Below are 14,432 nucleotides of genomic sequence, written 5' to 3'. Positions count from 1 at the left end.
AACTATGCAGGCCGCAGGTCAGCCTTTTGGTCTGAGGATGAACACTTTCCTGCTCCGATCCCTCATCAGGTAGCACTGGGACCTAAATTTAAGATATCTGCCTTCAAGCACAAGCTTTTCCTATTGCATTGCACCTATTACGAGCAGCTGCTGAAATAAAAGAGCGTTATGCTCTGCCAGCTCGGTCCTTTCCCAAGTACACCACTGAAGGAGGGTTAGGTTAGGAGACGCGAGGTGTAACCGCCTACAAAAGGGCGAAATCACACGCGGCCCTTCCCTTCTGCGCTTGCGCAGAGGATGAATAAGCGCTCCGGAAAGACGCCCGGGACAGAGTTTGCGCAGACGCAGAGCTTCCCCAAGGCGGAACTGGGGCGACCGGGACTTCTGCAACCTAAACACCCGGGGAGAAAGGAAGGTGGCAGACGTGCAGCGCTGCGCATGCGCGGGCCCCTCTCTCCGGTGAAGGGTTGAGAACCGGAACCGGGTGGCCAGCTGGGCTCAGAGCGGAGCGGCGTCAGGATGGACGAGGACGTGCTGACCACCCTGAAGATCCTCATCATCGGCGAGAGTGGCGTGGGCAAGTCTAGGTGAGGCGGGTCTGCGGGCGGCGACGAGGGCGGCGGGGCTCTCTGTGCCTCCCTGGCCGCTGTCTGCTGGGCCGCGTCGGGAACGGTAAAGGCGGCGGCTGGTGCGGGCCGGGCTGGGGGCGGGCTCTGCGGGTTCTCCCGGGCCTCTCCGCGGCGCGGTCCTGCAGCCCCTGCCCCCCAAGCCCGCCTGGTTGTCGGCCCCGGGCAGGCCCGACTTGTCTGGATACGTTCCCGTCCTGTCGTAGCAAAGACGAAAACAATTCCGAGGGCCGCGTCTCGGTCGGCGGCTTCGCGGCTTCGCGGCCGAGGAGCTCAGGGCGTGGCGGGCGGGTTCGGGCCCGAGTGTGGCCGCGAGCGGAGCCCGGACTCGGCCCTGGGGTTCAGGTTCACTGTCACCCCGCGAGTTGAGCTGTAACTTCAGCACTTTGGTGGTTCTGTCAGGCTTTCTCTGACGACGTAGTATTCCACTCAGGAAGTTTCGCGACGCCGTGGGTCACATTCCTGGCCTGTTTCGGGGCCGCCCATGGCCGCTTCTCTCTCTGCCCCTGAGTCAGCTGTGAAAGAACTCTCGGGCCTTCTGACCGCTTGAGTAATCGCTTTAGTCGGGGAGTTCAAGCTCTGGACCGCCTTGGAGAATAAAGTGTCATTGTCCCTTCGCATTCTGCCGCATCGTTTAGAGGTGAAAGAGCGAATTAGTGTTTTGTGTATTCTTTCTTGACTTTTTCTGGAGGGAAAAGATTAACTGACAGTAGTTGAGTATCAGGTAAGAACAATGACGCCCAGTGAGTGTTGCAAGTGGGTTGTGATTTCATCCAAGCCCTAGAACAAAGTTCTCCAGGTCAAGTTCTCCTTGCCCTCTTAGGATGATGATGATGGTGGTGGTGATGATTACTAGGTTATATTCTTGGCGATCTGGATTTTTAAACAATATTCCAATTCCAGGAGCTGTAATTTCGTATTTTAGCCACATCTGCTGCTAAACTTATCTTTCAGATCGCTTCATCAAGTTGTACCTTTTTAAAAAAAAAAATTTTTTTTTTTGTTTCTTTATTTGATAGAGACCGGCAAGAGAGGGAGCACAAGCAGGGGGGAGTGGGAGAGGGAAAAGCTGAGCAGGGAGCCCTATACCGGGCTCGATCCTAGGACCCTGGGATCATGACCCCATCCAAAGGAAGAAGCTTAGTGACTGAGTCACCCAGATGCCCCAAGTTGTACTTCTTTAACTTGAATTTTGTTTTGTAATATGTTCTGCAATTTTTTATACTTTAAAAGTGTGACAGTATGCTTTCTAATTTTTCTCACTTAATAATTTTCTAATTTTTCTCATTTACCTCCGTGTATATTGGAGTGAGGGACTTGTACATAACAAGGAATGAATTAATGAAATACTTTGGGATAGCAAAATAGTATGGGGAGTCTGTGTGTGTGTGTATGTATGCATTATTTAAAGGACTGAATAGGGCACCTGGGTGGCTTAGTTGCTTAAGTGTCTGCCTTGGGCTCAGTCCATGATCCTAGAGTTCAGGATCCCAGAGTTGTGGGATTGGCCTTGCCTTAGGCTTTCTGCTCAGAGGGGAGTATGCTTCTCTGCCCCTCCCCTGGCTCATGCTGTCTCTCTCTCTCAGAGAAATAAATAAAATCTTTAAAAAAATAAAGGACTGAATAAAGTACTTTTCATGATCACTGTTTGAGGGTTAAAAAGTTAATATTTTGAGCATTGTCTTAATAGGACTTCTATAGCCTCGTGATCTTTCTTTCTTGAGATGTGACCCTCATTTAGGTTAAGGCATATGAAATGGCTGATTTTGAGGTCACGGGTGGTTGAATGTCATTTCGCGTGGTTCAGCCCAATTCAGGTTTGGTTGGCAGCATCTTCCTAAACATATTGGATGGATGACCAGTTAACTGTGTTAAAATTTTCTGGAAGTTTAGAGTGTTTACGTAATTGAGGTTCTTTAGTGTTAAATCAGTTAGGCGGATTTAACTGTTTCCTTAGTTCCCTCCCTTCAGACAAACTTAGTTGGATCTAATCTGCTCCAAACTTTTCTCAATTCTTAATGGTGAATTTTCAGCTGCTCACTGCAAAATTTTAACCTTTGCCTCTTTCAAGAAAGGATTACGTTTAGGGAGAAAGTTGGCTTATTTTTCTAGCTAGATGAACATTATTGGTGCATGTGCTCTGCTGTGGAAAACAACCTCGAACACTTATTCTTTCTGGGCATGATGAGAATAAATGACTCTACTAACATAGAAGCCTGTTCTTTTTAAGGTGAGTTAGTAGAGTTAGTACACAAACTTTTGTCGGGATATAATCTCTAAGGGTTGTTCTGACCAGTAAGTTTGTTTCTTTACAGATCTAGAGTTAAGGGAAGTGAAATATCATTTGTATTGTTGCACGAGAAAGGACATCTTAAGTAATTCAAAGTAGTGGGTTATTTTTCCAGTTTATTTCAGACTGTTGGGGTGTGATGAGCATGTGTTTTAGCAGCCAGGAGACCAAGATTATGAAACTGGTGTTGCCACTTGTGTGACCTTGTGTGTGATACTTAACACTCTAGGTCTTCTTTTTTATTTGAAAAATGAGGTTGGAATAGAAATCCCTCACACCTTATCGAACGTTAATGTGTAAGATGCTTTGATTCTGTGGCTAGCCATGGTGAAGTAAAGAAGTAGCGAAGTGTTTCAGAATCTGGAAGGGATTATAGAGACCTTCTGTTAATTAAATTGCTGTCCTTCTATGTCTCTGTCCACATCCTTTTTGGCCAACTTCAGGTGTAAATTAAGAAATGCAGACTATTTATGATCACACTGTTTATTATAAATTTGGTTTCCTCTAAATGATATGGAGGTAGTTACTCTTTCTACCTGTAGCTCAGTGTGGAGAGTGTTTTGATCCTTTGACTTTGAAAATACGAATGCTTAACTATATATCCTTTAAAGCATGGTTCTTAATCATGGAGTCTTTAAAAACTTAAACAGAGAAATAGACTCTGCCTAGAAAAAAGCATCACATAGAGTTTTGAATACATTTCCAGCTAACAGTATACCCGTGGCTAAGATCTCCTTACATTTAGAGCCAGTATTAAAATTTGTTGCTTTGTACTGTATCAGTTCCCTGCCTTTCCTGACAAAGGACCTTTAATGACAAGGATTATCATAAGGATTAGCAATTATGTAAGAAGAAACACAGGCTCAAGTGTCTGGCACATTGTTGATGTTCAATAAATAATGGCCAATACCATTGTTATTATTTGTATTATTCTGGTATTATTATTATTACTACTGCCACTGCTACTCTGCAAGTTTCTTTGTAATACTATTTAGTGTGGTGACTAAGAATGGATACTTACCTTTTTCATTCTTAAATATGAGTAACTAAGTTTTTAGTGAAATTTTTACTTTTGTTAATTTAAAAACTTACTGTTGGGAAGAGAAGAAAATTTTTTACAAGTGCAGTCTTTTAAGATTCTTGTTAGTGTTGTCACCTGACTCACATTGGAATAAACAAAGTTACAGTCAAGAGGGTACAATGTTAAGTGGAAAATCTGCTATTTCACTTTTGTGGTGCTGGTTTCATGATAGACACAAGAAAGCAAAACCAAAAAAGGGAGAATTAATCTTTTAAATACAATTAATAGCACTGGATTTTGAATACTAAAAGGCCATTATGTGTTGCATTATACTCTGGGGGAAAAAAAACCTCTAGCAGTAATAATTACAACCTTCAGAAATATGCATAAGTTTTTTTTTGCATTTCAGACATCGGATAGCTATATCCTTGATTTTGTTAGTGCATGCACGTCGGTAGAACAGTCTTGTCCTATTAAAGGAGATAATGCGAATGAAGATTGATTAATTTTATAAATCTTGGGCTTTAACAAAAGCTTAAACTGCATTTTTGAAGAGCTCCTAATAATTGACTTCCACCTTATATTAAATAAATAATTCTGGAATATATAAGATCTTTGAGTACTCATATGGTGTCTTTTTTAAAAAAAAATTTAAATTCAATGAAGTAACATATAATGTATTATTTGTTTCAGGGATACAGGTCTGTGATCATCAGTCTTATTGTATGTGCTCATTATAGCATATACCTTCCCCAGCGCCCTTCACCCAGTTACCCATCTCCCCATTCCCGTTCTGCCCAGTGAGCCTCAGTTTGTTTCCTATGATTAAGAGTCTCTTATGGTTTGTCGCCCTCTCTGGTTTCCTCTTCTTTCACTTTTTCCTCTCTTCCCCTATGATCCTCTGTCTTGTTTCTTAAATTCCTGCTCAAATGGTGTCTTTTGCTATTATTTCATCTCTTTCTTTCTAGTTTCTTTACTATTTCCTAAGTTTAGTCCTTCTTACTCTCACCATAACCATGGCAGTTGTCTTCGATTAATTTTCTTGCAATTTTTGCTGGCATTAACTTTTCAAAATGTGGAGCAGTTCTTTCCATTCTTTTTTCTTTCTTTCTTTCTTTTTTTTTTTTTAAATAAAAGCTTTCAGAACTCCCTGTTCGTAGTTGATTTCATACACCCTACCTAGCATTTGCTAGAGTATACCTTCTCTGGCTCTTGTGTGATCTACCTTCACTTTTAACTGTATGTTTTCTTCCTGCTAACTGTATGTTTTCTTCCCGCTTAGGAAGTAGTCCAACTACTACTTGTTACCAGATGATAGATTTTCACAGCTTTCTGTTCACTTGAATTCAGAGTAGTGCACATCAGATTTAAACAAAAAATTAATTTGTTGCATTTCAAGAGACTGATTTTCACCCCTTTTGTCCATGTTGCAGTATGACGTGTTGCTGATTCTATTTTCTCACAAGGATATACCATTACAATTAAAAATCAAAACCAAACCCAAACCCAAATCTTTTCACACTTGGGAATTGTGTAGGAGAGCATGGGCAGTATAGTAAGTAAACTGCTTTGCTCTTGGGATTCTTTCATTGCCTTTCCAATAATTTAAATCCTCTTTATGTATCTGCACTGAGGTAGTATTTGTGGGAGCAGATCTACATCAGCTATTCTTATCTGTGTCTAATTTATTTTTTACGGAGGCTCTTTTTTCTTTAGATTTTATTTATTTGAGCGAGAGAGCAAGCACGAATGGAGTGAGGGGCAGAGGGAGAAGCAGACTCCCTGCTGAGCAGGGAGCCCAGTGTGGGGGTTGATCCCAGAACTCTGGGATCACGACTAAGCCACTCAGGCGCCCATTATCTGTGTCTCATTTGTGACAAAATGAAATAATCATGAATATTTGTGAAATGGTTAGGAGAAAAGACAAATTTCTAATCTCTCTTTTTAACATCTTTTTTAGCCTGCTCTTGAGGTTCACAGATGATACTTTTGATCCTGAACTTGCCGCAACGATAGGTAAGCCTATGTTTAAAGTTCAGTAGAAATGCCAGGTATTTTCTTGCCTTCAGTATGTTTTATTTAATTTTTTCTACCCTCCATCTACCACCCCATTGCTTCCATGTCTTTTGAATTCTTTGTCTTTCGAGGCTGAACTAGTTTCATTACATTTCTGGAGTCTTTGTAGATCTCGTCAAGCAAAAATAACTCATTTGTTGTTTCGTGGCACTTGGTTAACAACGCGGATATTACGATTGTCTGTACATACATTTTTTCTTGTACTATGGATTGCCTTTCACTTAGCAACATGCAGTTATCTGAGTATTTATTGTCTGTCAGGCACTCTCCGAAGGGTGGGGTTATAATGATGAATAATATGGACTCGGTGTCTATCATCACGGACCTACCAGTATCACCTAATAGTAGTGTTAATTCTGCATTTTTAGCATTTGCTTCTATATCCTGTGTATATTGTGAACTCACATGTTTACTGACATTAGTTATTAAATATCATTAGGAGCAATAATACCTAAATGCCTTTTTAAAATGAAATTTAGATTGCTAGAAAGTGGTTTGCCCCATTAGCTCACTAGAATATATGAGAAGATTGAGCTATTTAGTGTGTGTACCCATGTTCAGGGAGTAGATGACAATGTAAATGTATCAAGAGACAACTTGCATTGTGAAAGAGCTGGGTCAGAGTAGGGGAGTGGTCTTGGCTCTGCCTTAAACCAGTTGTCTAGATCTTGAGGAAGTCCTTTAACCTCACTGTTTTCACCAATAAATGGAAGAGTTTTGGTGAGAGGCAATGTGTTTTTCTTACAGCTCTAAAATTTCATGATCTATTCAGTGGAATGTAATAAATGTGATCCTAGCATTATTATTAGGGAGAATAAAGAGTTTCTCTTAACTGGCTTTGTTTCATTTATTGCATGTGGGGATTTGTATTTTTTTCTTTTTTTCAAATGTTAAGTAATTTCATACTAGAGAAAAGTTGTAAAAATAGTACAAGAATTCTTATATGTCCCCAAATGTTAATATTTATCACATATGCTTTATCATGCTCTCTCTAAATACACACACACACACACACACACACACACACACACAGTGTTCTTGGTTTTTTTTTGAATTGAGAGTAAAATTGCAGACAAGATTCCTCTAAATACTTTAATGTGTATTTCCTGAATGAACATAGATATAGTTCTGTTGTATACAGACAGATTTCATTAATTGTCCCTCTAAAGTCTTACTTAGCAAAAGAAAAAAAAATTGTTTCTGGTCCAGGATCCAGTCCATGATCACAACTGAGTTTAGTTGTTATTTCTCTTCAGTGTCTTAATCTGGGCAGTTCTGTTATCTTTCTTGGTCTTTCCTGGCCTTGACATTTTTTGAATACACACCAGCTCAGTTGTGTAGAGCATCCTTCAGTTACATCTGTCAGATATGTCCTTGTGGTTAAATTCAGTTTATGGATTTTTTGTGGGAATTCCACAAAGTGCTTCTCAGAGCATGGTGTGTATTTGTACCATATATTTGTACCATGATTGGTGATGGGACTGGTTACTTTAGGTGATAAATGCCAAATTCCTTTAAAGTGTCACCCTGTCATTCTACCTATGGTGGTTGTCAAACTGATTTTTTTAGATTCCATCATTCTGTCTATATTTCTTATTTAGAATTCTTTAAGGAAGAGGCCTTTTTTGTTTCTTTTTATCAATATGAATTCATAGTGCCTCTAAATGTTTAATAGGTTATACCAGGCATTATTAGCTTTTGTGTGGCATATTAACTTTTACAGATCTACATTTATGTATGTGAAAAGGAATCATTTAAAGCACAAGTAATTTAAAATCTATTTTAATTCAGCTTTGATATATTATTTGTTCTTTAAGATTCTTTTTTTTTTTTTTTTTTTTTTTTTTTTTACAGAGATCACAAGCAGGCAGAGAGGCAGGCAGAAAGAGAGAGAGAGAGAGGAGGAAGCAGGCTCCCCACTGAGCAGGGAGTCCTATTATTTATTCTTTAAACAATTAGTAATAAAACTTCATTTCACTTAGTACATGCCTAGCAATGGATAGCAAGGAGTAGAAGAGTAGTAACTGGCAGGAAAATGAATTTGCCTAGAGTTAAAATTTTACTAAGGGAATGATCAATATATGATATAAAGTTATCTGTCTCCATTTCAAACCCAAATGAAATCTGGAGAGTTGGACAATGACAAATTATGTATTGTCCTCATTATTAAAAAGCCTTTGTCTCCTTTAAAAATAAATACGAAGATTGTGGCTTACTAATGATGTACATAATTTGTTCCCCAAATGGGCTCTGGGTCTTGGAAGGTGTCTTTTACATTTAGGCATCAGATTATTTTCTGCCTGAGGTTATAACTAATATACACACGAACTCTTAAACTAAAACAATTAGTTCAGTTGCTAATGGCCTTGTAAAAATTTGTGTTTTGTGGAAAATTAGTATTTTACTGGTAAAATAGTAAGGAAAGCACACCTTTTTTTTCTTTTTTCTTTCTTTTTTTTATTAGATTTTTAAATTTTATTTTATTTTTTCAGTGTAACAAAATTCATTGTTTATACACCACACCCAATGCTCCATGCAATATGTGCCCTCCTTAATACCCACCACCAGGCTCAGCCAACCCTGCACCCCCCCTCCCCTCCAAAACTCTCAGTTTGTTTCTCAGAGTCCATGGTCTCTCATGGTTCAACTCCCCCTCCTGATTTCCCCCAACCCCCTTCTCCTTTCCTTCTCCCCACGTCCTCCGTGTTATTCCTTATGCTCCACAAGTAAGTGAAACCATATGATAATTGACTCTCTTTGCCTGACTTATTTCACTCATCTTAATCTCCTCCAGTCCCATCCATGTTGATACAAATGTTGGGTATTCACCCTTTTTGATGGAGGCGTAATATTCCATTATATGTATGGACCATATCTTCTTTATCCATTCATCTGTTGAAGGGCTTCTTGGCTCTTTCCACAGTTTGGCGATTGTGACCATTGCTGCTATGAACATTGGGGTACAGATGGCCCTTCTTTTCACTACATCTGTATCTTTGGGATAAATACCCAGTAGTGCAATGGCAGGGTAATAGGGAAGCTCTATTTTTAACTCCTTAAGGTATCTCCACACTGTTTTCCAAGGTGGCTACACCAACTTGCTTTCCCACCAACAGTATAACAGGGTTCCCCTTTCTCCACATCTTCTCCAATGCTTATTGTTTACTGTCTTGTTGGTTTTGGCCATTCTAACTTGGTGTAAGGTGGTATCTCAATGTGGTTTTGATTTCAGTCTCCCTAATGGCTAATGATGATGAATATTTTTTCATGTGTCTGATAGCCATTTGTATATCTTCTTTGCAGAAGTGTCTTTTCATGTCTTCTGCCATTTTTTCATATTATTATCTGTTTTGGGGGTGTTGAGTTTGAGGAGTTCTTTATAGATCTTGGATACCAGCCCTTTGTAGTGTCACTTGCGAATATCCTCTCCCGTTCCATGGGTTTCCTTTTTGTTTTATTTACTGTTTCCTTCGCTGTGCAGAAGTTTTTTTTTATTTTGATCAAGTCCTAAAAGTTCATTTTTGCTTTTGTTTCCTTTGCCTTTGGAGATATGTCTTAAAGGAAGTTGCTGAAGTTAGTGTCGAAGAGGTTACTGCCTGCATTCTGCTCTAGGATTTTGATAGATTCCTGCCTCACATTGAGGTCTTTTATCCATTTCAAATTTATCTTTGTGTATGGTGTAAGAGGATGGTCAAGCTTCATTCTTTTATACAGAGCTGTCCACTAGGAAAGCACACCTTTATCTTTCAGTAATATAGTGAGACATTCAAGTTTCAATCTTGTATAAAATACTCTTTTAACATAATTGTTAGATCTTGAATCCGAGGACAGTACAGTAAAGTTGGCATTTTCTTCTTTTGCTTTCTGGTGGTTAACTAGAATAACAACAAAGAGAGGGACAAACTAAAACCCAACCCCATATTCCACTAAAATAGAAGAAAGCTAAAAACCCTAGGCCACAAAATAGCTGGAATGGCTGCCAAAGGCAGTGAGTCTAAGCAGGCTGTATGTGGGAAGAAGTAGAGTGAGGATGCCACAACTGCAGAGCCTGGAACCAGCAAGAGAAGCTTCAGGAACCCGAGAGGCCCACCCTGAGATGCAAAGCCTAAATCCTTTGTTTGCGAAAGCAGAATGGGTTTTCTTGTTTGTTTGTTTGTTTGTTTGTTTTGTTTTTTTAAGCTAATGGCAGGAGTTTTCCTGCACCTGGTTTGATTCTAAGAAGTTGGGGAGATGAAGCCAAACAAAGAATCACACAAACAAGACATTTTTACATTTGTCTGTCTCTGAAGCGGTAGGGGAAGTAATGGCTTTTCATTGTGAAAACCTCAAGGCTGCCTATCTCCTTTGGTTGTTGAAAAGTAAAAAAACAAACAAATAGAAAAACTTAAATGATTCTCATATGAAACCTTGAACCAAAACATAGTTTTTGATGGTCAAGAACTAGAACCGCTGGAGCCTTCTGCATGAATCTCTTACAAATAGCTTGTCCAGAAAAATTTCACCTCTTTTAAAGATGAATTATGAAAAGGATTTCAGCGTTAGGCCACCCCGACCACTCAAGAATCAAAAAGAAAGAAAGTAGCAGAAAAACAACAGACAGATGAATATTCAGCAGAAAAAATATTTCTGTAGAAAAGATGAAAATCATGCCTAGCTGTTTTGCTATGAATGTAAAACAGTTTTTGGAAGCATTTACCACTGAAAGCACAAAGCAGTGGTACAGGAGTTCGGGAAGAGATAGTGAGACTGCATGAGAGAATGCAGGGTAGGCTGATGGAGAGGAAAGAGAAATAAGGTAAGAAAATAAAACCATCACGGAAATAAAGGTGAAATTAGAAGGATCACAAGGGATAGTAGAGACTGTGAAAAACAAAATAAAAGACAATAGAAGCTAAAAATGGAAAAAGTGGGTAGAATTAACCAAAATGAATGAAAATGTTAAAACACATTGGAGAGAAAAAATGATATGGAAATTAGAAAAGGAAATTCAGCATATGTATATTTGAATCTCAGAAGAAGAAATAGAATGAGACAACAAATATTTAAATATATAATCCAAGATAATATTTTTGACATAAAAATAAATACACACATAGACAACACACACAGACACACACAATTATAAGAATATTTTGACCGGGTTTTTTGTTTTTACTTCAAGGGTATGTTTGGAAAAACAAAAGGCATCAGGTTTCTTTTTCTGCTTATGGAAATTAGTTACACTGATTTTATATAAGCTTATTAAATTGGCAGAATTTCCTTCATGTTAAAAGTTTTTATTTTTTATTTTTTTTAAAGTTTTTAATTTTTTAATGTACCTTGTTTTAGGTGACTGAGAATAAAAAATGCTTTGAGTAGAACATTTTTCAAATAAAAAATTAGAAAATTTATTTCTTTAAATTAAAATTTGAAACAAGTTCTCTACTATTTCTTTAAAGATTTTTTTTATTTATTTATTTGAGAGAGAGAGAAGAGAGAGCACTTGCAAGTGCGGGGAGGAGCAGAGGGAAAAGGAAAAAATCTTAGGCTCCATACTCAGTTCAGAGCCTGATACAGCCTTGATCTCACAACCCTGATACCATGACCTGAGCTGAAATCAAGAGTTGGACATTAATTGACTGAGCCACCCTGGCCCCCTGAGGAATATATTTATTTAATTGTTTGAGAAATTGCTTTATTCTTTACTCTCTCTCCTTTCTACTTTTTTTTTTAATTTTTTATTTTTTATAAACATATATTTTTATCCCCAGGGGTACAGGTCTGTGAATCACCAGGTTTACACACTTCACAGCACTCACCAAAGCACATACCCTCCCCAATGTCCATAATCCCCCCCCCTTCTCCCAACACCCCTCCCCCCAGCAACCCTCAGTTTGTTTTGTGAGATTATGTATTTATTTATTTGACAGAGAGAGAGAACACGAGCAGGGGAAGTAGAGAGGTAGAAGTAGGCTTCCTGCTGAACAGGGAGCTCGATGGGGGGCTCACTCTGAGGACCTGAGCCGAAGGCAGATGCTTAACAACTGAGCTACCCAGGCTAAACCTTTTTTATCTCACTGTTACTTTTTGCCATAAAACCATTATACTGTATATCTCCCTTTAAGTAGTCAACAAAAAAGCCCTGGCTTCCCACCTTATTCTTCATCTCAAAAACTTTAATCTCCATAAGGTTTTGTATGTCTTTTCTCACACCCAGCTTTCCCTCCTTCTCAACTATTAAAATATATTTACTCTGTCCTCTGGGGTAGCAGAGCCCTTACCTCATTTTATTGTTGATACTTTTAAAGTTTGTAAACTCAGTTTTGGGGATCTAGGTCCTCATAATCGTTTCTCCATGGGATCTTAAAGCTTTTATAGTACCCCTCTTGATGTCATCTTACCCCGATGTTCTCACCCTCCCTCCTTCCAAAATAACTAGCAGGTAAAGCAGGAATTTTTATATTCCTTGATGAGAAGGAGGAAACTGACTTAAGAAGGTTAGGCTTCTGCCTATCTAGACCTCAGTAAGAGAACAGATACTAAACCCAGTCTCCTAACTTCTAACTTGGTATTCTTTTAATCACGACGTAGTAATACAGAAATAAAAAGGATCAAACACAGATTTGAACAGAATGTCAAAAATGTTGAACAGAAGAAGGAAGCAACAGAATTAAAATATATGTTAATTACATGTGAATTGGTCCAATTCTAGTAACTCACATTGTCGGATGGACTTGAAGAGTACTTACATAATGAAAGGTTGAAAATAAAGGGATGAGCTAGGCAATTGCAAGCAATATAAAAACAGGTGGTAATATAATGTAATTTAGAGTAGAATTTAAGGTTAATGCACTGGATATAATGAAATAAGATAGTATATAATAATGAGAGGCCGGGTTTATTATCAAAGTAGCTGTAACAATCATAACAAGTAGGCACCAAACATAGATGTTATGTATAAGAGCAAAACCTGTTCAAAACATGAGAGTTTGATGAAAATACAGTTATATTAGGAGACTTGTTAAATCTCTTTCATAATTAAATAGATCCAAAAGACACAGATGAGACCATAGGAAAATAGAATAACACAATTGATAAACTTTTTTTTTTTTTTTTTTTAAGATTTTAAAAATACCTACATTTACCGTGGGGCTTGAACTTGCCATTCCAAGGTCAGGAGTTGCATGCTCTATTGACAGAGCCAGCAAGACATCCGTTAGTCAACACTTTTTTTTTCTTTTTTTAAAGATTTATTTATTTAATCGAGATAGAGATCCTGGCTGGGGTAGGGAGATAGGATAGGGGTGGAAGAGGCAGAAGGAGAGGGAGAGGGTCTTAAGCAGACTCTGCTAAATGTGGAGTCTGACACAAGGCTGATTTCATGACCCTGAGATCATGACCTGAGCGGAAATGAAGAGTTGGTTGCTTAACCAACTGGGCCATCAAGGTGCCACAATCAAATCTTTTGAGTGAAGAGCTCATTACTTCAAAAGCGCATGGAACAGTTTTACAGAATCAGTCTTGGACTTCGTGGCAAAGTAAATCGTAAATCAGAAAGAAGCAGAAATTTTGTAATACATGTTCTCTGGTAATTTATTCTTTTAGAAAATATTTTTTATATTTTATATTCCTAGCATAAGAGTAGACAGTGTTTTGTTTTTTTAATTACCATACAGTAAAATTGACCCCTTTCTGTTATATAGTTTTCTGAATTTTAACATGTGTTATACAAATGTATATAGTTATTTAATCATTACTACAGTCAGGATATGAAGCAGTTCCATAATTCTAAAAAACGAGTGTCTTTTTAGTCATACTTTTCTCCTGCCTCTAGCCTCTGGCAACCACTGGCGAGCCTTCATCACTATAACTTTATCTTTTTGAGAATGTCCTATAAATGGAATATCTAATGTAAACTTTTCAGACTTTTTTTCACTTAGCATATTGCCTTTGAGCTGTATCCATGTTCTTGCAAGCCAGTAGTTTGTTTCTTTTTACTGCTGGGTTATATTCCATTTTGTGGATGTTTTACATCCACTTTTTATAGGACACTGGATTGTTTCCAGTTTTTGGTGGTTATGAATAGACCTGTAGTAAACATTTAGATACAGGATTTTATATGAATATAAATTTTTATTTCTTTAGAGTAAATACCCAGTAATAGGATTGCTGGATCATATGGTAAATGCATGTTTAAGTTTGGAAAATAGTTCATCCATTTCTTAATAAAGTGATTGTGTCATTTTATATATCCACTAGCAGTACATAAAAGTTCCTGTTTCCACATCCTCACCTGTTACACCTAGCATGATTAGACTTTAAAAATTTAACCATTCTTATAGGTTTGTATGTTGTGGTAGTCTCATTGTGGTTTAATTTGCATTGTCTAATGACCAGTGATGTTGAGTGTCTTTAAAGTTCTTATTTGCTGGAGCACCTG

At 38.3% G+C, this 14,432-nt stretch overlaps 1 protein-coding gene across 1 annotated transcript in view; it reads left to right on the top strand.

Moving 5' to 3' along the window:
- The first annotated feature begins 364 nt into the window (after positions 1 to 364).
- The window catches only part of RAB18 (RAB18, member RAS oncogene family), a 36,599-nt gene continuing 22,531 nt past the window's right edge, over positions 365 to 14,432 (top strand). Inside the window, exons 1-2 of the mRNA XM_059404117.1 lie at positions 365 to 587; positions 5,898 to 5,953. Of these exons, the coding sequence (XP_059260100.1) occupies positions 520 to 587; positions 5,898 to 5,953 (124 nt within the window). The 5' untranslated portion in view covers positions 365 to 519. The remainder of the gene's footprint in view (positions 588 to 5,897; positions 5,954 to 14,432) is intronic.

Source organism: Mustela nigripes, chromosome 6 (assembly GCF_022355385.1).
Source record: "Mustela nigripes isolate SB6536 chromosome 6, MUSNIG.SB6536, whole genome shotgun sequence".
NCBI lineage: Eukaryota > Metazoa > Chordata > Mammalia > Carnivora > Mustelidae > Mustela > Mustela nigripes.
The sequence above is the reverse complement of the archived record's forward strand: the minus strand, read 5'-3'. Positions and strand labels throughout refer to the sequence as shown.